General features: G+C 49.8%; 6 protein-coding genes across 6 annotated transcripts; 2 read left to right on the top strand and 4 right to left on the bottom strand.

Moving 5' to 3' along the window:
* Window positions 1–4,772: 4,772 nt before the first annotated feature.
* LTR84_002247 (uncharacterized protein) lies at window positions 4,773–5,576 on the bottom strand (the record flags this gene model as incomplete). The annotated part of the gene is made up of 2 exons (XM_064845861.1): window positions 4,773–5,507; window positions 5,568–5,576. The coding sequence occupies 2 exons, from the start codon at window positions 5,574–5,576 to the stop codon at window positions 4,773–4,775; spliced, it is 744 nt and encodes a 247-aa protein (XP_064706715.1).
* Window positions 5,577–8,151: 2,575 nt separating this feature from the next.
* LTR84_002246 (uncharacterized protein) lies at window positions 8,152–8,403 on the bottom strand (the record flags this gene model as incomplete). Its single annotated transcript, XM_064845860.1, has 2 exons — window positions 8,152–8,332; window positions 8,390–8,403. 2 exons carry the CDS (start codon window positions 8,401–8,403, stop codon window positions 8,152–8,154), a joined length of 195 nt encoding a protein of 64 aa, XP_064706714.1.
* A 1,044-nt stretch (window positions 8,404–9,447) lies between these two features.
* On the top strand, window positions 9,448–10,368 carry LTR84_002245 (uncharacterized protein; the record flags this gene model as incomplete). Its single annotated transcript, XM_064845859.1, has 2 exons — window positions 9,448–9,711; window positions 9,772–10,368. The coding sequence occupies 2 exons, from the start codon at window positions 9,448–9,450 to the stop codon at window positions 10,366–10,368; spliced, it is 861 nt and encodes a 286-aa protein (XP_064706713.1).
* A 2,661-nt stretch (window positions 10,369–13,029) lies between these two features.
* LTR84_002244 (uncharacterized protein) lies at window positions 13,030–15,145 on the top strand (the record flags this gene model as incomplete). The annotated part of the gene is made up of 3 exons (XM_064845858.1): window positions 13,030–13,185; window positions 13,252–13,309; window positions 13,374–15,145. The coding sequence occupies 3 exons, from the start codon at window positions 13,030–13,032 to the stop codon at window positions 15,143–15,145; spliced, it is 1,986 nt and encodes a 661-aa protein (XP_064706712.1).
* Window positions 15,146–16,911: 1,766 nt separating this feature from the next.
* Window positions 16,912–20,043, bottom strand: LTR84_002243 (uncharacterized protein; the record flags this gene model as incomplete). Its single annotated transcript, XM_064845857.1, has 1 exon — window positions 16,912–20,043. One exon carries the CDS (start codon window positions 20,041–20,043, stop codon window positions 16,912–16,914), a length of 3,132 nt encoding a protein of 1,043 aa, XP_064706711.1.
* Window positions 20,044–20,749: 706 nt separating this feature from the next.
* Window positions 20,750–21,707, bottom strand: LTR84_002242 (uncharacterized protein; the record flags this gene model as incomplete). The annotated part of the gene is made up of 2 exons (XM_064845856.1): window positions 20,750–21,582; window positions 21,632–21,707. 2 exons carry the CDS (start codon window positions 21,705–21,707, stop codon window positions 20,750–20,752), a joined length of 909 nt encoding a protein of 302 aa, XP_064706710.1.
* Window positions 21,708–22,209: the final 502 nt, after the last annotated feature.

The following is a 22,209-nucleotide window of genomic DNA, read 5'->3' as shown; positions in this document are numbered from 1 at the left end:
TCCCCCTCTCGTTCTGGGGAATGTCCAGGTTGGTTCTCTTGAGCATCCGTAAGTCCCTGGATCATTGATTGCACACGATCCAAATTGATTCGCCGGGTTGAATGGTTCAACTGTCCACGTTCGCCTGGAATACGAATTATCCTGCGCCATCAGGTGTTGGTTGCAATGGATCTCGTAGAGTTACACGCTTGGGGGGTTTGTTTGCTTTCTTTTCTCTGTCGATAGCGGTACGAACCGAAAGGGTTTACGAGGTAAGGTACCTCGTACTGATTAACTTCAGGAAGCGACGATCATCGAGCGCAATACGATGGAGGGGCACCTTCGAATCGTGCAGAACTTTGAATTCAGGCACTTTTTCAGTCCCAGTCGACCGAGTACAGACCAACATCACCACCCTCACCACCGTCCATCAATTGTGGAGGGGTATCTCACGGTTTCTCAGGAGAAATTCGTGCAGTATGATCACATTACCCATGGTTAGACTCCTCCAGATCTGTTCCATCTTACTCCTCTGGGTAGAGAAACAGCCAAGCATGGGAATGATCATCTACGAGTAGTTGTCCCCAAGGAAGCCTCAATCTCTGGGCTTGCTGTATAGGGAGCACACATAATCAGTCTGCAAACTTCCTAAAATGGTCTCCCCACCACTCTAGCAGTACGATTTCTGTTTGATACTGATACGAATGGTGCTGAAGAGCGACCTCGATGAGAAATCGAGCCACTTCTTCGAAGAAACTAGAGGTGTTGCTAGCCTTTCCTCCGAACTCCACAATTCACACCATCACTTAGGGTTTTCGAATCATTTCGGGCTTTTAAATTCTTCAGGCTAGTCCACAAATTTGTTCATTATGGCCCATGGGGCTTGGTGTTCTCATGTGCATGTTCTTTCAGCCGGATGGAACATCCCCGGTTCATCTAGCCTGGGCAATCAACCACCAACGACCCAGTTTACTACGGCTACCACCACACTTTCTCTTGACTCTGCCCCAGACTCTCCCTCAGCAAGGTGCCACTTTCCGTTCATGCGCCGACGCCCTGATATTTGGATTGCTTTTTGCAAGGTCGTGCTGGTGGACACTCGACTGAAGTCACTAGCAACTTTCCTCATTGTCGCATCGAGGTAGCCCCATGTCTTTTGACTAAACTGCTGCCGACCCCCTTGATGTCGGCTCCCATGCCGCAAGGCTATCTCTCCATACGGTTAGTCCTAGGCCGTTCTCTTCGTTATGTGCCTTCCACGAGGATCTTCCGAACGGCCAACACAAAAGACATGACCCTCCCCCACAAGATCTCTTGACAATTCTTTGATCTCGTTACCTGGTCTTCGGTATGCACGTCCAGTGGGACTGCGCAATCCACCGTCGCCATGTCACATACTATCACTCCCTCACAGGCAAACACCTTGGAGGTGACTGAGAAGGTCACCTCTGTCCTCTCGGTTGTTGGCGCTGCTTTCATCATTGGCACCTTTTTACTGGACAGCAGGTTTAGAAAACCTATCAACAGACTGGTTTTCTATGCAGCATGGGGAAACCTTTTCGCCAATGTCGGAACCCTTATATCAAGGTCAGGTATTGATCTGGGCGTGACATCCCCATTGTGTCAATTTCAAGCCTTTCTCATTCAATGGCAAGTCACCGTCGCCTGTCCTGTGTGTAATGGAGCAGTGCTAATACCCCCCAGGTTTATGCCAGCTGACGCATTATGGACATTTGCCATGGCCTGCAATGTCTACCTATCATTCTTTCGTCAATACGATTCGGCACAACTCAAAGGCTTGGAGTGGAAATATCTTGGAGCCTGTTACGGGGTTCCATTCATTCCAGCTATAGTCTTCCTATTCGTTAGCACTCCATCCCGTGGAAAAGTCTTTGGTGGTGCTGTTGTAAGTCTTCCTTCTTATTCCCTTGACATATCTAGAATGCTGATGCTGTCACAGCTTTGGTGCTGGATATCTCCTAAGTGGAATGTCTTGAGAATAGCAGTATTCTATGGACCTGTCTGGATTGTCATTCTTCTGACTGTATTCATCTACATTCGGGTGGGCATGGTGGTGTTCCGTTGGCGCAAGCAGCTCCTCTCGCTGGATAACAGTGGTCCAAAAAGTAGCTCGGGCCATCGGAGCTTTCCTATGAAAGATATTCCATCCCCTGCTACTTTGTCTCAGCCACGGTATGAAGTCACAATTACGAGCCAGGTGCCACACTCACCAGGAGACTGGAAGAGTACTATGACCTCTCCACGTAACACTTATCGAGAAGATAATGGCACCAAGAGCCCGACGTCAGCACATGCCAGATTCTCCTCTCTTCCCGATGCGGGACATCCTCCACCGCATAATGTGATTGTACAACGACCACCAATCCGCGTGTTGGATGCAAACAAGGCGACCTTGAGTTATTGCAAGACCGCAATGCTTTTCTTTTTCGCCCTGCTGTGCACCTGGTATGTTTATCGATGAGCAATTATCATCTCATTAAGGCCTTCCACTGATATGCTGCACTAGGGTTCCTTCCACAATCAACAGAGTCAACACTCTAGTCCACCCAAATAGTTCAGTATTTGGCCTCGACCTAGCGTCAAGCCTTGTTTTACCTCTACAAGGGTTTTGGAACACTTTGATCTACATCGTGACCAGCTGGGCTGCATGTAAGGCACTATCGAGCGAGATCAGGACCAAATTGTTCGGTTCGGGCGCTCCTAGGCCGAACAGAAGTCTACCATCATCGATGAACATCTCCACCAAGTTTAATAACCACAGAACACTCGGGTCTGACGACACTCGAGCCGACATATCAATGAGAATGGACGGAAAGAACCGAGTCATTGAGCATAACTACAGGAATTCACTACGTGACAACGACAATGACGACTACATTGGCAGCCATTCGAGGGGAGCCAGCCCACTGCCATGATAATTTGGATTTAACCACGAAACACACCAATCACTATTTAATGAGAGAATCATCTCCTGGGTCTCTCTCTCTGTCTCTCTTTCTCTGTCGTTTAAAAGCAAGCAAGCGAAATGGATATCAAACGGGATTAATTGCGATCAACACCGCAATGGTAAGCGAATCAATCGGAACTAGGGCAAACCGACAATGTAACAACAACACGATTGGTCCAATGGACAAAGGCGTCGACACTGAGGCGGAAGCATTCTTTGAAAAGCTTTATTGTACCTGGCTTCCTTGGGGGTATGGAAAGGGGCACCTGAGAACAACAAGAAGGGGAACAGGAAACCAAAGGAGCATGATACCCACGACAAGTTCCGATCCTCATATACAAGATATTTGTTACTGTTATCAATATCAGACAATAAACCCAGCACCCACGTGCAAAAAAGCCAGCAATATGCACTGCAGTCATATTCCAACTCTGGTTCCTTCTCTCCAGCATGGATAAATCTGTCAATACTATACTATACCACATGATTCCTTGACAATTTCAGCCTCTTGACATGCTATCCGCACCCTGCCCCATATACTCCCGCTGAACTTCCATGTCCGTATGCCACAGACTTTAATCCATGGCCATCCTCGCTCGATTTCTCAAACACTAAGGTATCCATCTGTACGCAGGGGTGGTGCACAGGGCACGAACCCTCCTTGCAGCAAAACAGACTACAGCACCTGGCAAAGTGACCACATCTCGCAGTCACGGCCCTCGAATTTCCACGTGAATTGTGAGAACCCGAGCAAGCCTCGCTTGGCCTCGACGCTCGCGTAGTTCTTCGAATAATTCCACTTGCGGCTGGAGATAGGTAGTTAGAGCCTAAGGAGGCGAAATGAAAACAGATTTGGGGTTTCCCCAGGTAATTTTCCTCGCTGTTGCGTTCTCGATCCTGCGTCAGTGGTGATTAGTATTCGCTACTCGGGACCTTGGAGTGCGGAGGTCCTCGCCATCTACGAGTAAGTACCTCGTCTGGAGTACGGAGTAGTCTACTACGAGTACCGAGTACTTCGTACTTTATTCGGTGGCTCCGTACGAGCTAGTGATGTACCCAGGTACCTCCCTGAGGGTATCATTACAACACAGTCGCCAAGCACCTCCCTCTAGCACAAGGTGAAACGGGCATAATTTCCTGGAGATGATAGCAAATATATGGCACTCGCTTACCAACGAGCTAAGGCGGATTGTTAGACTTGTCGCTCTATGAGTACTTGGCACCGAGTTAGACATGGTATGTTTATTTTCAGCAATCAACACCAGAACGGAGTTGGACACGGAGAGATCTCGATCTCGCCGTTAAACGCCAAGCCGAGTTTCCGGACGTGGAAGATTCGAGTTCGAGTTCGACTGAGCAGGACAGAATGTGTCTTTCATGTCGTGGTGTTTTAAGAGTCCTGAGTTTGGGCAGTTTCAATGGCTTGATACCTCAAGGTTTCAGTTTGATGGACAATGTATACTGTTTTTGGATTTACACGACGAATTGAAGAGATACAGAAACATATTTACTCTCATGACATGGCCTAGATTATTGGACATACATAGCACAGTGGGCATTGATGACGCTAGGTACTAGAATATAGGACATGCGCACGTTGTTGAAATCGATTTGCAAATTCTCCGAGTACATGACATGTATAACCTGGTTAGCCACCAAAGTCAATTCCTGGAGGCAAATGCCCTCCTTGCCAGGTGGCACACCCATTAACATTTGACCACTCCAGTGTTTGCTTCTTCAGGTTCGCCAACATCGAAGTATATCCTTGACCTGTACACCGCGCAAGGAGAAGAAGCGAGGTCTGTTGCTGCACTGTACCTCGGCATCACTCTGCCTCGACAAGTTCAACCTTCAAACCTCCCGGCACGGAACGAGTGAATTGCACCAGCGTCTTGAGATCCGAGTCAAGTACACGCGATCCCTTCAACCATCTCACCATGGTCGCTAGACAGATGTATATCTCGGCCTGGGCGATATTCAGCCCAATGCATCCGCGAGAACCGGTCGAGAAGGGCACGAGACACTGCTCTTGTCTGGAGGTATCGCGGCCCACGGACGCCAGCCATCGTTCAGGATTGAATCTGAAGGGTTCAGGAAAGATCTCTTCGTCGTAGTGCATGAGGTAGACCGCCGATGAAACTGTGGTGCCTTCGGGGATGTAATACCCGGCAAAGTCGAGGCCTCCTTGTGGCGTGATGCGAGGTAGGCGTCCGCTGATCGGGCTCGAGAATCGAAGGCATTCGCGGACGCATGCACGGAGATAGGGTAAGTTTTCAAGGGTTGGGAGGGTGGGGTGATTGCTCTCGGTCTCCCAGATGGTCTTCAGCTCAGCATGTAGGCGCGAGCGAATTGCTTCATCGAGGTATATCGACCGCATGCCAATGGCAAGAGCCACGCCGGTTGTGTCTGTACCTGCGATGATGCTTCCTATGCCATTAGCTGCTAGCTCTGCCATGCTTTGCGCCACCCCCTGTCGCCTTCCGTTGTGGACTTGAGCTTGAAGCACGGGGGTAAAATCATGCTCATCATCTTTCATGTGTCGCAGTGCTGTTGACACTCTCTATGGGGTATGTCAGTCCGATGGTAGCATGACTGGAGGCTGGGAGAAATTTGGTCTTACCGCTGTCATCTTTGGTACTGCCTGAAAGACAGGAAAGGGTAAGAAAGGCAAGAGATAATTCATTGCCAACCTGATTCGAGGGAACATCACAAACTGGAATTTTGGTCAGACTCCCGCCCCAGATTCAGAGACATACACCTCTTGTAGATGTCACCTACAAAATAACTCGCAGGAGCGAAGCCGTCAAAGGCTTCAAGGAGTGTTTCTTCAAACCCAGGCTTGAACAATGCGTCGAAGGATTCACCATAAGTGAATTTAGTCACTACATCTAGAGCAAAACAGCGAAAAAGCTTGGTCAAGTCGAGGGTCACTTCCCGAGAGATGTAGTGAGCTCGCAACTGTTTTGACATGACGAAGACTTTCTCCCATATGTATTGCTCATAGGTAAGCACAGCCTTTCTGGAGAATGCACTGCTAACAACTCGGCGATACTGGGAGTGTAACTCCGGGTCAGATGTCGAGAACATGTTGTCGTGCTCGTTGGAGAAGACATGATAAAATTCAGGTGCCTGCGTATAATATTAGTTCACGACGAACACCCTCAGCAGGGCAGCTAAATCAAAAAAACCTTTCGATAGGGCGATGCTTGTTTGTAAATCACTCCTAGAAAAACTGACGGGTCCATCACGCTGACCTCATTCGGACCAATCCTGAGGAGTCTTCCTAGTTCAAAAGATTCAGCGTGCATTTCCATGGCTCGATCAAGACTACATACCATGTTTCTTGTGTAGGTTATAGATATATTCCGTGCTAGTACCACGCATATCAAGCAACCATATCCAAGCACCTGTTAAAGCCGCACCCACTGGACCTGGGACAGTAGCCAGAGGCGATATGAAAAGTCTGCGTATGAGGATTGCTGCGAGTGTCAACCCAACGCAGGATACAACTGCTATGTATGTTGGCGTTGTCATGATGGCGATCGGCAGGATTGATCATACCCCAAATTTAGCCAGTTTAGACAAGAGGCCAAACTTGGGGAACTCAAGTTTATCGAGGGAGGGAGGGATCAAGATGATATAGCATGCTTCCTGAGCTTTGTGATCTGAGCATGTCTGCTGTGGCGGTGCATATTGAGGGACATGTCACATTGCCCCCGACTGCTGCTGAATGCATTTGGAGCAACCTTCCTATCTTGACACAAGGCTAGCTGTGATGCTTCCACGAGTGCTCCATTGAAAGCAAATGCGCTCGGAAGCTATGCCTTTCAGTGGAGGAGAAAGGCTTCTGAGGGCCATCGCCGGATGAAGAGCCCTTTTGCGAGTCTTTCCAAATGGTTGCTATGGGCATGATTCGTTCGTGAATCTGGGGTACCACGCTAAGTTGTCAGGCACTCCACATCAGTGGGCTTCACCTCGGGGAAGATGATTCAGCTTTCGGCCGATGCACGGGACCCGAGCATGTACGTTGTGGCTTGAAGTGGCTGACGATATATCTCTGTCCATGACGAACAGTTTGACATTTCGAATCAGGAAACGACGTTTGTAGACCCGCGTTGGCTACCCAAGACTCCTCCGGCAATCAACGGGTTTCTGACCCGCCGATTGCCACAAGTTGGACCCTTTAGACACAATCAGAATTCTTCATGGAAGCAATATGAATATTTTGACCATCCCCTGTGTATTTTGACTATGTATAGCTGGGGGCCAGTTGGCTGGTTCGTCACTTGATTCCAAAAATAACGCGAAAGCCAATGTTCATGTGTAAACAATGAAAAACAAGAGGAAACTACTAGAAACCATTCAACAGGTGGTCAAAATGGTGTCGTCCTGGTACCCTCGAGTCTGCAAAGTGTATTTTCGATTGATCTCAGAGTAAATGTGGAGCAGTTGCTAGGGTTAGCCTGATCAACGTCCTAGATCAAGATGGAACACTAATGATCGAAGTTGCCGGGCTTCTACTCGAGAAGAGAAGTGTACTCTCCATCGTAAACAGGATTGATCTGGTTGTTGAACTCCTCGATCAAGGTGTGAACGTCATTGAATGTGAGGTCGGGTAGATTGAGATCCTGTGCGAGTGGTAGAGAACCTGTGTAATCGGGCGGACTCGAGGAAACCGTGTAATACTGTCATTCTCGCTGCTGGTAAGTGGGGACCCAATTCCCATTCCTGGACACAAACACACAAATGTTGGGATGGTTTTCATAGTAACGGTGAATATCGGACCGCATATGTCGATAAGATGACGAGTTCAGTCTTCCATTGCCGTGGCTAATGAGCCCGCGTTGACCATCTCCATCAGTGTTCCTGGATAGCACATATACCAGTCTTGAACCTCGAGAGAGAATGCCAATCCCGGGTGCAGTGCTGATCCGAGGTGAAGTGGCTCTATGCCGCATGGCAGACCTCTTCTCAGAGATCTTTTTGAGCACATTTTTCGAAAATCCGGCTGGTGAAAGCGGACACAGCTGTGCGGCGTCCTCTGTGGGACCATATGTTTCCAGCGGTATCCCACATGATCTGTGCAATCCTCATTCGGCAGTGAGGCATATAGGAAATTCCGAGCCTCTGACACGTGCTTGTAGGAATAGCCAACGGCGGGATAGAGGGCGTGCTAAATGCACCATTCCAGTCCACCTCTTGCCCTAGCCTTTCGTCTCGCGCTCCACAGTCTGGATCTGAAAGAACTTCTGCTGCTGCTCGATGTTCGATTTCAGCCCAAGAGCGCCCTCGATCTGATCGGAGAAGAGCAGCATTGCGGAGGCATTCACCATGAGAGCAATGCCGATGAGGCCGCGGGTTTTGGGCGGTAATGATTTGTACGAGCTGGCCGATTGTTAGGAGACGAGTGTGGTGGTTGGGAAAGCAACGGTGTCAACTTACGACCAGAGCGACATGTTGGGGCGAAAATGCAGAGACCGGGGACTGTGTACCTAGGTAAAGTGTTGACTGTTCTTCCAAGTATACGGATTCGAAGGGTTCATGAATTCGAGGTTGCAGATTGGGGATAGCTACGGAGCGTCTGAACTACGCGAGACGCTGCTACCTCGGAGCATTGAGTCACAAATGCAAAATCACGCCATCAACTCTAACCAATGATCATGCACCATCCACCAGAAGGCGCTGGATTAGCTCAATATCTCGTTGTCGACAGTGGAGAATGATCCTGAAGCCCTCAGCCTCGTTGGAAATAGGGGTCTGGCCTCACAATGGTGGTAGAAACCCTTCAGTAGAAATATCAACCTGCTATTCGACTTCAAGAGATGTAAAATTGGGAGTTCTGGGATGCAGAAAAGCATGCCCCGCACTTTACGTTTCTTTCTCACCGTATCGGGTCAGGCGCTCTCGCAGAAGCCCGTTGGTACCCGTGCTAACAATGTGGTATCTTCTGGGCTCCCTGGGCAATGTGCTGTACAACCCCTCTTTACGCACTTTCTCACCCTCATCAACGTATTCTGGGACCTCATCTGTCTCATCAGAGGGTTGATTTGGGATTAACATCGCTTGAAAAAGTCGATTTGTGCTTGAAAACTACTCCATCAAGATGCCGATCGTAAGTATTTGGGGATTACCGCTCGTCCTATCTTGTTGCTAACAGCTGACTCAAGGGGAAAGCATGTCTTTTCGATGATGGAACCGTGGAGAGTCCAATCAATCGTGAGCCATGCATGATCGACTTGGTATCCAGGTAAAGAGAACTCAGCATTGATTTTGTATGACCAGAGCCACAAACTCACCAGAGAAATAGTTTCATTACCAAGAGTGATAATTACGACCGCAACCATGGGCCAATTCAGCACAAGAACGGGTGCGACCACACAGTCAAAGTGGACGGCCTTGTTTCCCAACCGCTCAATCTCACAGTGGCCCAGCTCGCGAATGAATTTCCCCAGCATCAAGTCACATGTACATTGCAGTGTGCTGGGAACCGTCGCCATACAATGCGCACCCGCATCAAAGAGGTTCTGGGGGTCGATTGGTTTGACGGCGCAGTGATGAATTGTACATGGGAAGGACCCAGAGTCCGAGACATTCTCCTGGCTGCAGGCGTCCAAGAAGACCGGGTGGTGCATGATGGCGTCTCACCAATGCACGTCCATTTCGCCAATTATGGTGGCAAGACTCAACAAGATGAGTGGTACGGCGGTAGCATACCGTTCGATCGAGCGATGGATCCTGAGATGGAAGTCATTCTAGCTGTCAAGGTGGGTACAGAGACGGTCCCAATGTTCATTTCGAGGTTCGTGCTGCTGATTAGGACCTAGATGAATGGACTGCCCTTGCCTGCTCGTCATGGTTTCCCAGTCCGGTCGGTGGTTCCCGGTGTGCTCGGAGCTCGTTCTGTCAAATGGCTCGACCGGATTTCGATTTCGGACAAGGAGTCGCCCTGTTTCTATCAGCAGCATGACTACAAAGTCTTACCGCCCGAAGCAGTTGATGCAGCAACAGCTGAAAAGTATTGGGTCTTGTGCCCTTCAATGCTCGAAATGCCGGTCAATTCCTGTATTGCCTATCCAACTTCTGAATCTACAATCACTCTCCCATCCAGTGGTTCGATTGAAGTTCTTGGTTATGCCGTCCCACAAGGCCATCATGGTCCTGTTATCAGAGTGCAAGTTTCGGGTGATGAAGGCAAAACTTGGGTGGATGCACAGCTCGAAGACGGTGGCGAAACTGGGAGCCGATGGACCTGGGTCCTGTGGAACGCAAGCATCAAGATGGAGAGAGGAAAGGGCAAGAAGATCTTTGCCAAAGCAACAGATGCTGGAGGGAATTCGCAAACACAAGAGAGATCAACCTGGAATCTTCGTGGAGTTGGGTATAATGGTTACGAGGCTGCATTTGATCTAACGGTTCTGTGATGCAGATCGATGATCATTCCACATATGGACCAGATGCTGGCCAAAAGGAGAAGAGTGTCAGTGTTTCTTCGCCACTCAAGCAGGTTTCATTGAGGGAACTGACCTTGATGTATAGTCTGTGGAGAGAAGCAGGCGCAAATTCCAAGTCAGTAAGATGTTAAAGCTCGGGTTGGGCATCAGGATTGGCGGTAGTTACACAGATAGATCGATCTGGGTGAGAGCTTGGGCTGTTCGTGGTAATCCCCAAAAGATCGGGCATCAACATGTGCATTGACATACAAGAGCTTATCATTTGGTCAATGCCACTTTTCCCTGAGTATCTGACCTCGTGCAATGTGAAGAATGATATGCTTGAGGATAGTCTCAATGTTCAAAAACCTGAATTTGATGACAGCCTACTCGTATGTCCCATTAGTTTTAGTTAACCAACTAGTGAGATAGCGAACGTGGCTTGACAACACGCCGTTAAATTGACACCTTACCGATTGGACGGTTGGAGCTTATGGCAGTTGTTAGGCTCCGAGTTGGTACCGAACGGAATGCCGGGGGCAAGCGTCCCAGCGACGTTTCCGTGCCAGTGCCAGTCGCTTGGGGTGGCAGAGTGATACACTTCTCTCGCATTGGGGAGATGCCACAGGCAGTACGAGGTAGTTGGATTAACTTACGGATACCACCACCCAAGCTCCTTACCCAAACAGAACCTGAAGGCTCAAAGCGTGTAAGCATACGGATAGTAGTACCATGGTTGAACGGATGGGTCGGGATTTTGGTGTGAGCGTGGAGACGGGGATGGGGATGGTGCTTCAGTTAGTGTGGGCATCAACGGGTAAAGGGTAGAGTATGGATACTGGATGGCGTGACAATGCCAGGTGGTTGTCAACCGTTCGAGTTGTCAGTCTGTGTGATGCCACGACACTGACGACAGGCAGGAGATGAACTGTGACACATTGAGGCATGAAATGTATTGACCTCAGGTTCTTCTGACTATCAAGTGGTCATCACTCCCAACCATTCGGTGCCCGCAAAGCTCCCTGATTCAGGTGGTACTACGGAGGTAGGTACACGACTCACGAGGGTGCTGGGAAGCAGTCGTACGAGGACCCAACTGACTCCTAGGCGAGAAGGTGGGCAGCGAGATAGGTAGCACCAGAGACTTACCGAGGACAAGTCAAGTCCCACGTTTCCGGAAATGCCTTGAGGCTGAGACTGGTTGGTGTTGGTAGGGATGGGAGCTTTCTAGTAGGGGTGCTTTGAGGGGGGAGTCCACAGGAAGGCCAGGGCCTGAAACAAGCCATGCTTTTCTGACATTATCCTTCTGGGCATCGCCTAGGGGATCCCACCATCCGCGCCCACGCCCGCCCACGCCCACGGATAGCTGCGCGAGACAAAGGCTGTCAGGCTGCAGGCATCCAGACAGAAGATGTAAAAAAAGACATCGGTCGAGCGAGTAGAATGATCACCAAATGTACTAGAATCACAATACGCATCTCATTGTACGAGATAGTCCTGGGCTCCTGGGACGAAATGGCACCGAGTAGTCAGTCAAAAGCAGTCAAGTTGCACAACCAGAGGCCTCGGGCCATGATAGAGGGCGATACCCCCGTCTAGAAAATGGAGCCTCCTGGAAGCTCGAGTACCAAGTCTTTCAGTTAATCTGTTTTCCATTCAGTGCTCACAAAGCGGTCTGGGTTGAGGTTGTCAGTGGCAATCTTCTGAAGGTCGCCATTACATTGCGACAGAGCATCATTAATTTATGTGAGTACTTCAAGACCCCGAATATTGGTCCACAGTTGATGTAGATAGATATCTAATACAGTGGCAGGTAGTAGTACGTATGTCGATCTTAAATAGAGGAGTTGGCCGATAACACTGAGCCAGAGGCCCCCCCGGTCATGCCTACAAGCACAAATTGATTAGTACCTCGTTCCTAGCCTGTAAGTACCTAAGGTACCTGGGAGTCTAGGACTAGTTGTCCATTTCCGCCGCCGCACGAGTCGCTGGCACGACTAAGCCAGTCGAGATTTAGTTACCAAATTTTTGGTCGGGACACCCACATCCACATCCACATCCACAATTATTCATCGATTGCAGTGGCCTGGCACTACGAGTCCTACTGGCACTGGCACTGGCATTGCGTTGTACATCCACGAATCCGTTTCTCTCGCCGCTCCTCTTCCCGAAACTGCAACTTTGACCTTACCTGACCTCGAATCTCGTTTTTTTGTCCCAGTCCCTTGGTCTTGTCTTTTTGTCGTCCGCAGTCATCCATCTTTCTTCCCCATCTCTCATCTCCTATCCCCGGCTTCTCTCTCATCGACATCGTATATTGGCCTGTTCCCGGGATTTCCAAAGACGTTCATTGCTATATCTTGGGGGTTACTTTTGCACAATTGCACGCCATTTCCCCGATCTGCTGGAGTTGGTCGGGCCTTTGCTATTTCTGACCTCGAGTCTGTTCGTGGTTCCTCTCGTTCCCTTCACTCCCCGGCTCCGTTGAATCCTTGTCGCTTTCAAAATGGGTAGATGACTGATTGAACAACCTGCTGCCAATAGATACCGTCCAACTAGGCTTCGCCGCATAATCTGACCACTTCTACCCGCCTCATTCTCAAGACCCTACCATCCGAGCGAACCTTGATATCCAGAGATATTCAATTCAACATGGCCACCGCTGCTCCTCCCGTGCCCAAGCTCGATCGATATGTCATCATTCATATGGCCACCACCTGCGATGAGCATGGAGTTTTCGTTACAAAAGATTCTGCCGAAGTCATTGAGCTTGGGTGGATTTTGCTCGATGCAAAGACCTGCGATGAGGTACGTCCTTGATCCTTCTGAAAGAAGCAGCTTCGTGGAAACCATTGTTGACACCATGGGGTTCAGATATACCGGGAAAGTGTGCTCGTCAAGCCCATCAATACACCCATCACCCCACTGTGCAGTAAGTCGGGACTTTTCAAAAGGTCGTAACACGAGGGCAAGATATACTGACTTTGAAACTCCAGCCAGCCTCACCACCTTGACTTGGGAGCATGTCCGTAATGCCGGGTCCTTCCGCGATGCAGTGGCTCGTTTCGACCACTTTGCCCAGGAGCATCTTATATCCAAGAACCTCGAGTTCTCCTTTGTCACACTGGATGCCTGGGACCTGCGGGTCCAGTTGCCCCGAGAAGCTCGCGACAAGTCAGTCGTCCTACCAGCTTACCTGCAGCATTCCCGGACCTTCGACCTGCGCTCAGAATACGCCCGTTGGCAACAGCACCATCCAGAGTCCCTCCCATTCGGTCCCAGCTCACTAGCAAACATTTGTGCTGCCCTGGAGGTGGAACCTGTGCAATCTTCCGCCCCAATCAAGCACAACCTGCCTTTTCACCTCCAAGCCCTGGCTCCTGCCTCCCCGCGTCGTGCCATGGAAGAGGCCGTCACTCTTGCCAGGGTTCTGCGAGGCCTCATTCGGAAGTCGCAGCCCGCCCATGACCATCCAGAAATCTTGACTCGCCCCATGGACGCAAGGGCCGACGTCAATGCCTTCTTGAAGGAGCGTAGCAAAGTTCTGCACATGAACGGTTTGCCACACGATACAACCCAGTCGGAACTTGAAAGCTGGTTTACGCAATTCGGTGGTAGACCAATCGCCTTCTGGACTCTTCGTACTCCGGATCAGCACAAGCCTACTGGGTCTGGTTTCGCCGTCTTTTCATCACACGAAGAGGTATTTCCCACCCTATCTTTCTCAGAACCTCCCTGTCTTGACTCATCATTATTACTTGCCCTCCCTCATTGCTTGATCTCACCATCACTCCCACTTACAGGTTCTACTACTAACGCAATGACTTCACTACAGGCAGCTGAGAGTCTCTGTATGAACGGTCGCGCTCTCAACGAGAAGGCCATCGAGGTTTCGCCTTCCTCAAGCCGAGTCCTCGATCGTGCCGCCGAAATCCTCACACCATTTCCTCCGAGTAAGAATCGTCCTCGACCTGGTGATTGGAACTGCCCATCCTGCGGATTCTCAAACTTTCAACGCCGCACTGCTTGCTTCAGATGCTCGTTCCCAGCCGCGAGCTCAGGTGCTGCCGACCCATACAACGCTAATGCTTTTCCCTACCACCACGGCTATCCTCCTTATGGAGGTCATCCTCCTCACATGGGACACCACAACCATGGCCATCACCCGAGAGGTGGAGCAGGCGTTGTGCCATTCCGTGCTGGTGATTGGCGTTGTGGCGCTGAAGGTTGCCAATACCACAACTTCGCAAAGAATATTAACTGCCTTCGCTGCGGTGCACCACGATCAGGTGCTGCTGTGGTGGTTGACTCTTCATTCCCATCGCCCATGGGCCCGCCTTCAGAGTTTGGAATGGGGCCTCCATCAATGCAAGGTACTCCTGGACCAGCTCCTTATGGTGCCGGCGCTGCTGCTTTCGGCTCTGGTGCCGCATTTGCTCAGCCACCGAACCAATATGGTATGCCCTCAGGCATGGGTGGCCCGGGAGGAGCCTTCCCTCAAATGGGTGGCATGACTCCTGGATATGCATCAAGTAACATGTCTCACTCTTCATTCGGTCCAGCGGCTCAGGCTGCTTTCAGTGGAGCAGCTGATACAGCTCCTCACAACATGCCAGGAAACGGCCCTCAAAATGGCTTCTATGGCAACGAACCTAACGCCGATCCTTTTGCATTCCTCTCTGCCGGTCTAGGCAATCTTAGTGTGGGTGACGAGAACCAGCCTCCGCGCCGCAACGGTGGTCCACAAAGCGCCAAAAGCCCTGCTTAAGAGCCATCCCACGGCCATGCGCTTGTCACATTGCCTCTCAGCATCATTGAAGTTTTTAATCGACAGTAACGACTTCCGACGACATATTTCATGTTGAGCAAAGGTGTTCGCTTTGTTTTTCAACTTCTGTATTTGGCCATTGCAGGTTCATGCACATCTGTTTCCCTACTTTGTATCGTGGATATTGGCGGGTGGTGCTGGAGGTTGGCTGGCTGGGGCTTCTTGTTGATCGATAGCCATGGGACAATCTTTGCATATGATTGATGGATGACCTAGACCTTTGGCTTGTTTTTTCGACCCTCGTCTGTGTGAGCTTATTGTTTCAACAAAAAAGGCTCATGTGTGAAAAATGCTCGGTAACAAAATTGTGAGCGGGCGGGAGCCAAGGATAGAGGGAAACGAAATGGAGCATGCAAGGTCTAAAGGGAAAGAAAAGTATTGATACAGTATGAAATCCGGGGTTGCTACTGTTGCTACTCCTTTGGTACGTATTGTGTGCGTGTGTGTCTCTGAACAAGCTATTGCCAGCATAGCGAAGGAGTGAAAATCGGGAAAGGGGATGGACAAGGAACGGGCGGGAACTCGGATGGAACAACAACAACACCCTTTGAAGCCATGGACAAATTCGCAAAACAATCATTATTCTTTCTATTACTTACTACTTATTCTGTTCACGGAACTACAGATATCCCCCAAAAATCAAATACCTCCCTTACTTGACCTGACCTTAGCCCTTTGTCGTATCTGTAACCATGATCGGAAGTTTCGACCAGGCGACTATTTCTGATCATCGAACGCGAGGTAGAGCAACCAACAGGAGTTTATCTAGATTGATCCATTCCGATATTGAGATATGTGTGTGTGGTAACCTAGTACCTTGGTGGATGCTATCTGCTGTACCGTGGTTGCAGTGGTCGGGCGTTAACCTAGGTGTGTGATGATGACGATGACGATGACTGTTGCTTTGGACTTGGGTGAGTATAACTGATGCATATGGGTTGCTGCATGTGAAGTGGTATACATAGGGCCTGGAGGTGTGTAATAAGTGGATCATTCACAGTACTATGGCATATATGTTTGAATTTTGGGTAGGGGGGCTATCTACTTGATCGTCGGGATGGTATGGATAGTATGGCTGTCCAGCTTTCTGGACAAGAAACACGACAACATACTGCTCGAGGCTCAACTCTTTCTGTCCTCTTTGGATGCTGATCTATCAGGTGTGGGGTAAATGGATCTGAACGAGTGTCATAGCCAGCAATGGTGAGTGATCCAAGGGTAGCCTGAATCCAAACTACTCGTGTAGGTCAAGCGGGAGGCAGCAGTGGCTGTTCCAAGGGATCTCAGCCTTCTTTGACGACGTATCTCAGCTCACATGCCACATGAGCCCATCTTTCCTCTCAATTCGGTTGGTTTCCATCTCTTCTTCCTCAATCTCTTTTCCCCATCCATTTTTCAAAGCAAAAAGGATCAGACACTCATATTGGCTGGAAAACATGGAATCCTCACCCCAGCATGCTCGTGCTTGCTTCGCTCATCAAGACCACTCTGTCTAAAGGGAGAGGTCGAAGGGCAACTTGTAGGCTAAATTGGCGGACTGAAACGCTTTGACAATAACCATGGACTCCATTGAGAAGGGGATCCGCTTCCCTCATATCTTGGGACTTGCCGATCGCTTGACATCTGATGTTCTTGCCACACACAGATCTAAAACGTCTACCAGACACCACCTTGATCGGAAGAAATATCTGTACGAGCCTCCGCTCCTACTGCTGTTGTTGCTGCTGAGCGGCGTGCGTAACAACACTTTGCAAGACATCCCTATCTCCAGGCTCCAAAATCGAAGTCAAGTTGGTGTAAAGCTGCGGTTGCTCAGCTTGCAATTTCCCAAGGCTCTCCCTAAACGTAGTATAAGGATCAAATTTGTCCAAGGGGCTTTCGAGCAAGCTGTCTTCATCGAGGATGCTATCATCGTCATCGTCAGCTAGAGCACCAAACTTCTTCGCCTCTTCACTCAAGAAATCAAGGTAAGCCTGCGACTCATCCTTGATATCGCCTTTGGTGTCAGGAATGGTGGCCGCATTGACATTGCCCCATTCATGTGCCTGTTGTCCATCGCTGGGCTCGTCCGCCCAATCCTCTGTTTCATCATCGGAGGCATATTCCGACAGTGTGTCACTAACACCATCGGACGCCTTGACTGCATCCTCCCGTTGTTTTAGTGCAGCTGGAAGGGTGCGGAACAAATAGGTCGCACCAGTTAGCAGACGAGGCCAGCCGGTCTGTACTGACTGAGGGACCTGGTCGCCAGGGATGATAAGAAGTGCTGAAATAGCCGCGATGCACAATTTCTTGTCATGGACTCGGCGGAACGAATCAATGCTACCAAACCATATTGAGAAGAACTTGTTGGTCCAGGCATGTGATTCCAAGACCTGTAGTGCAAGGATGGGGTTGTAGTAAAGGGCATTGATGACCATCTCGACGAGATGAATCTTGTAGCTCTTCATGATTGACTTTGCCTGTGGGCCGGTGAGCACCTCCATCGGCAGGGTGATGAAAGTAGGGATGTAGCTGTCGATCGGTCCACCTCGCAGGTTTAACATAATCGCCTCTGCAAGTTTACAGCCGCAGATACGGTCCACACCACCCACCTTCGGGTCAGCAAAGATGTCCCTGACCATTCCAGAGACAGCGGCTAGGTATGGAGGGTGCTCAATCAATCTCTGGGTACCATATGTGACAAAGTTGTCCAGAGCAGGTAACATGTCCTCCAGATATAGCTCTGCTCCATCTTTGAATGATTTGTGCATGAGCTCGAATGCTTGCCACATCGTCGGGGATATTGATTTGGAAGCAAATGTGCAAGAGTCAATGATCTCAAACACCTCGTTGTAAAGATCATACAGTTTGTTGTCCAGTGTGATTGTGATGACAGGCATAAGGATTGTTTCGAGCAGCAGGAGAACGTCAGGTGTTGCCTCCAATGTCAGAATGAGGGTTCCAATGGTCTGCAAAACACCCAAGGCTGCAATCGCTTTGTCGTCAAGGTAATCACCATATGCAGGACCATCGTCAACTGCCCTTGCTTCGTTCCGGTCCACAATGTCTTTGACGATGCGAAGATATGTATCTCGGAGATTTTCGCTCAACGCCACAGCAAAGGGTGTTAGTTGTTCGGCAAACACTTCGACAAAGTCCTCCATAACGTTTGACAGAGCGTCCACGTCAACCTCGTTCATCAATTTCAGCAATTGATGCATGATCTGTGGGATATTGGATTGCATCGCCAGGCGTATGGCATCATGTCTGATGAGGGGCTGCAATGACAAGGAGGCCATCACGCGAACGGGCAACTCAGGATCGGCCATGGACTCCAGGATGTTCCTATAGATAATCATGAGGTTGTTCGGATCTTTGAATTCCAATTGCTCGAATTTCTCCATAGTTTCACATGCTCTTGCTCGCAAAAATCCGTGCTGAGATCTGAATTCTGGGAAGACGTGTCGAACAAAGAAATATTCAACCTGATCAGCAATCGGGCTTTTCTTGCCCAGAATCACGAGCGCGAGAGAACCGATCATACGGAGTGCACCTTCCTTCTCCCTCGGGTTTTTCTGGTCATCCGGAGCAGCTTCGTATCGAGTGACAATCTCGTTTACATAAGACAAAATGCCCAAGGTCTGTTGTTTCCGTGACTTGGTCAGGGCAATGAGGAAGTTGGTGGCGGCCATATCGGGGGCAGACACTTCTTCGAAGAAATTCAGCTTGCGATGCAGATACTCAGGAGGACTGTCGGTGAACAGCTCCATATCCTCGTCCGATTGACACAGAACGGGGAAAATGAGATGCTTGATGAGGATATCCATATGGGGTTTGAGCTTGTCCCACATGACCTTGGGCTTTACACATTCCTCCATGAAAATCAACGTGTACGACAAGGAAGGCTTGCTCAGCCAGTGGTTTCCACCGACCCATTTCTCGATCTCCTGAAGGTATCCTTTGAGGATTTCAGGAGCGAAGTTTGTGATGAAATTTTTCGAAAAAACGCCGTAGTCCTTCTCTTGTTGTGTGGAAAGTCCCGAAGGATTACCATATCTCACGAATAGGCGGTTCAAGTTGGCATAGGACCATTTCCGGGCCTTCCACCAATGATTCCGTTCTCGTTCATCGGTATCATCGTCCATCGCACAGTCGGGTGGGGGTTTGGAGATGACGGTCAAAAACAAGGTACACCAATCGACTGTGGCCTGGTGAGGTTGAAGAGGCTGGGGCAGGGCATAATAGATGGCATGTTTGTAGCACTTAACCACCAGTCTCAGCATTTCACCGGCTTCGAGGCTGGTTTCATTGGCCAGTTTGTTGCCGATTGAAAGAATTGTGGGAAAAGACACAACAACGACCTTGTCAAGGTTGGCCCTCTCTTCCCCTGCTCGATAACGATAGGTGCGACAGACAGCCAAGAGGCATTGCAAGCCAGCATAGACGGAATTGGCATCTTGAGTGTTCAGCAATTGCATGGTAATGTCGATGAGCTCGGGCCATTTCGCAGGAAAGTCGTGCTGCAGAATGGTCTGCAGGATAGGAATAAGCTGGGCGCGGATCAGCGGAGGGGAGGAGGACAGAGCAGGTAGGATGCGGTCTCTGAAGGGCTTTCGCTCTTGGTCGGCGATGGGTTGGTGAGGAGTGTTTTCGGTGGCCCAACCCCGCGATATGCGATTTTTCAGATAGACGGCGGTGGAGAGTCGAATGGAGGCGTCCTGCTCGGACTGGATGATGTCCAAGAGGGCAGCGATGAAACCTGCATGTTGTTCAGCGGCCCTGAGAGAGGACTCAGCCTGAGAGCGGACTGCGGCATCTGCTGACAGGGTGGACTGAATTATATTGCGCAGATCCATGGCGACCAAGTCTGCCCTTGGAAGGGCCAATACCTTACGTTCAACCCAACAACGCAGAAAGAGCCAGAGTGCAATAGAGCATGGATGAGAGACACAGATGCAAGGTCGAGGTCGAGTTCGAGTTCGAGTTGCGGAGATAAAATGTGAAGCAGATGGGAAAAGTAGGCAGGGTACAAAGTACAACTGGGGAGAATTAAGGACCGGGCAGGGATGTTGGTGTGTGGTGGACTGGTCACTTTGCCGGCGACCAATGCAGCGCAGTGTGATGTGCAATGTGGGATGTGGGATGCAGCAGAACACAGGCTGGTATCTAGGTATTTACTATTGCTTGTTATTTACCTATTTGCAACCCACGGGCACTATTAGGTGAGTCTACTACGAGTACAGGCTACAGCAGGTATCCGTATTCCATTAGAGTAGGAGCAATGCCCTTTTCATCCGCCCTTGCCTTGCTTAATGTGGGCAGGGCCGAGGGCGGTGGGCAGCAGTGGGCGACGTTGCAGGATAAGGGCCACTGCCCACTGGCATGCATCGAGCAATCGTCTCCATGTGGCAGAGAGCGACCTTCAACTTCCTTCACCGCAAATGCCAAGACTGTGCACAACTAATAAAAACCCAGACTTTTTCTGATGATGAGAAGCAAAGCAGGGAACAAGTTGTAGCCGTAGGCCATGTTTTTCTTTCTCTCCCTACTTCTCGATCCACTCTATCGACTTGCTCCTCTACCGTTCTTCATAACTGCCAGATGGACAGCATAGCCTGAAGTAGGAGCCAAATTGACCGCCAGGCGTTCTTCAGGAACCCGCCACATCTCGAATTTCTCCATCATAGTTTCTAGAAACAATTCGAAGATGACATCTGACCGTAGTTGCTGTGCCACTAGAACCACGGTCTGTTTCCCACGCAGACTCCTATCACCAGCCCCAGATCCCAGCATACACGTGTCCACGCATGTCTGGACCAGGGGCTTCACTAGATATTCGTTGTAGACACAGTCACACAATATCAGAAGGTCAATCTCTGCATCGGCCGGGAGACTAGTTTTCAAATTGGTTGCAGCATCATTCTCCCAGTCTAGAGGCATCGCTTGCAGCACATCCTGTTTGGTTGTCGTGCTCTTCTTCTTGCTCTTAGTGCAAGTACTGGTATCTGCTAGCGCACCATCAATCAAATTTGCCTTGAGATGCTTCACAATCAATGGCTGATCAGTCAGAACGTAACGCCGCACAGATCGGGACAGGACACGTCCGATGAGACCAGTCAATCCACATCCAAGTTCGACAATCACCGAGCTCGTATGCAGAGTGTGGAGGTCGGTCAGTACTGATGGAAAGGAACTCAACCACGAAGCTAGGAGTGGAGTAACTTTCCACAAGACAGCACCTGTTGTACCTCCTACACTGTTGGACTTGAGAAGGCCAGGAGACTGCTGAAACGTGTAATCTTGGCCCGCGATTTCAACTTCGATGGTCTCTGCTTCAGCATCGACAAACCCTAAGTTATTGCTCGGGATGTCTTGGCTGAACAGCAAGAACGTTTCTGATGCAAGTCGTCAGAAGAAAGACCAACCAAAGCGTGGCTTAACTACCTTCTTCAGCATCTTGTAGTGGTGTACCAAGCAGCGTATGGAGTAGTTCCAGACGTGAAATGGTGGATTGACTCATTCCGACCTCTGAACTTGAAGGCGGAATGATAATCGATGGGTGTTTGCCCACGTCACTTTGGGAATCACTGTCGTCAGATCTTTGCATCCGATGCTCAGCTTACCTGGTCACGAGCATCAAGGGTTCGTGACATGGTAACGGAGTCCACCAATTGCTATCAAATTCAATGTTCAAGTACCGAGGATAAGAGGATTTATTTGGTAAGCAAGGTTGTGATTTTCAGTAATAAAGAAGCGGCCCTTGGGTTACGGGAGGCAAGGCTCTCGTACACAGGAGGGAAGCTGGTCGCCGTACTCCGTATACAGCGGTTGGTACTCGTCAAGTAATGATAGAGTTATGTAGCCTCTGAACGACGTGTACGAAATACGACTAGATCTGAAAGAATAATGCCCAGAAGGATGAGGTTGTGTTACGACACCACCTCTGAGATGAAACCAAGAAAGCCCAGTCTGGGGGCTTGATGTTGGCGTGGTGACCATCATGCCCAACAATTCCTAGAGAT

Source organism: Exophiala bonariae (assembly GCF_035927105.1).
Source record: "Exophiala bonariae strain CCFEE 5792 chromosome Unknown scaffold_12, whole genome shotgun sequence".
Lineage (NCBI taxonomy): Eukaryota > Fungi > Ascomycota > Eurotiomycetes > Chaetothyriales > Herpotrichiellaceae > Exophiala > Exophiala bonariae.
Note: the sequence above shows the minus strand (reverse complement) of the source record. Positions and strands in the feature narration are given on the sequence as shown.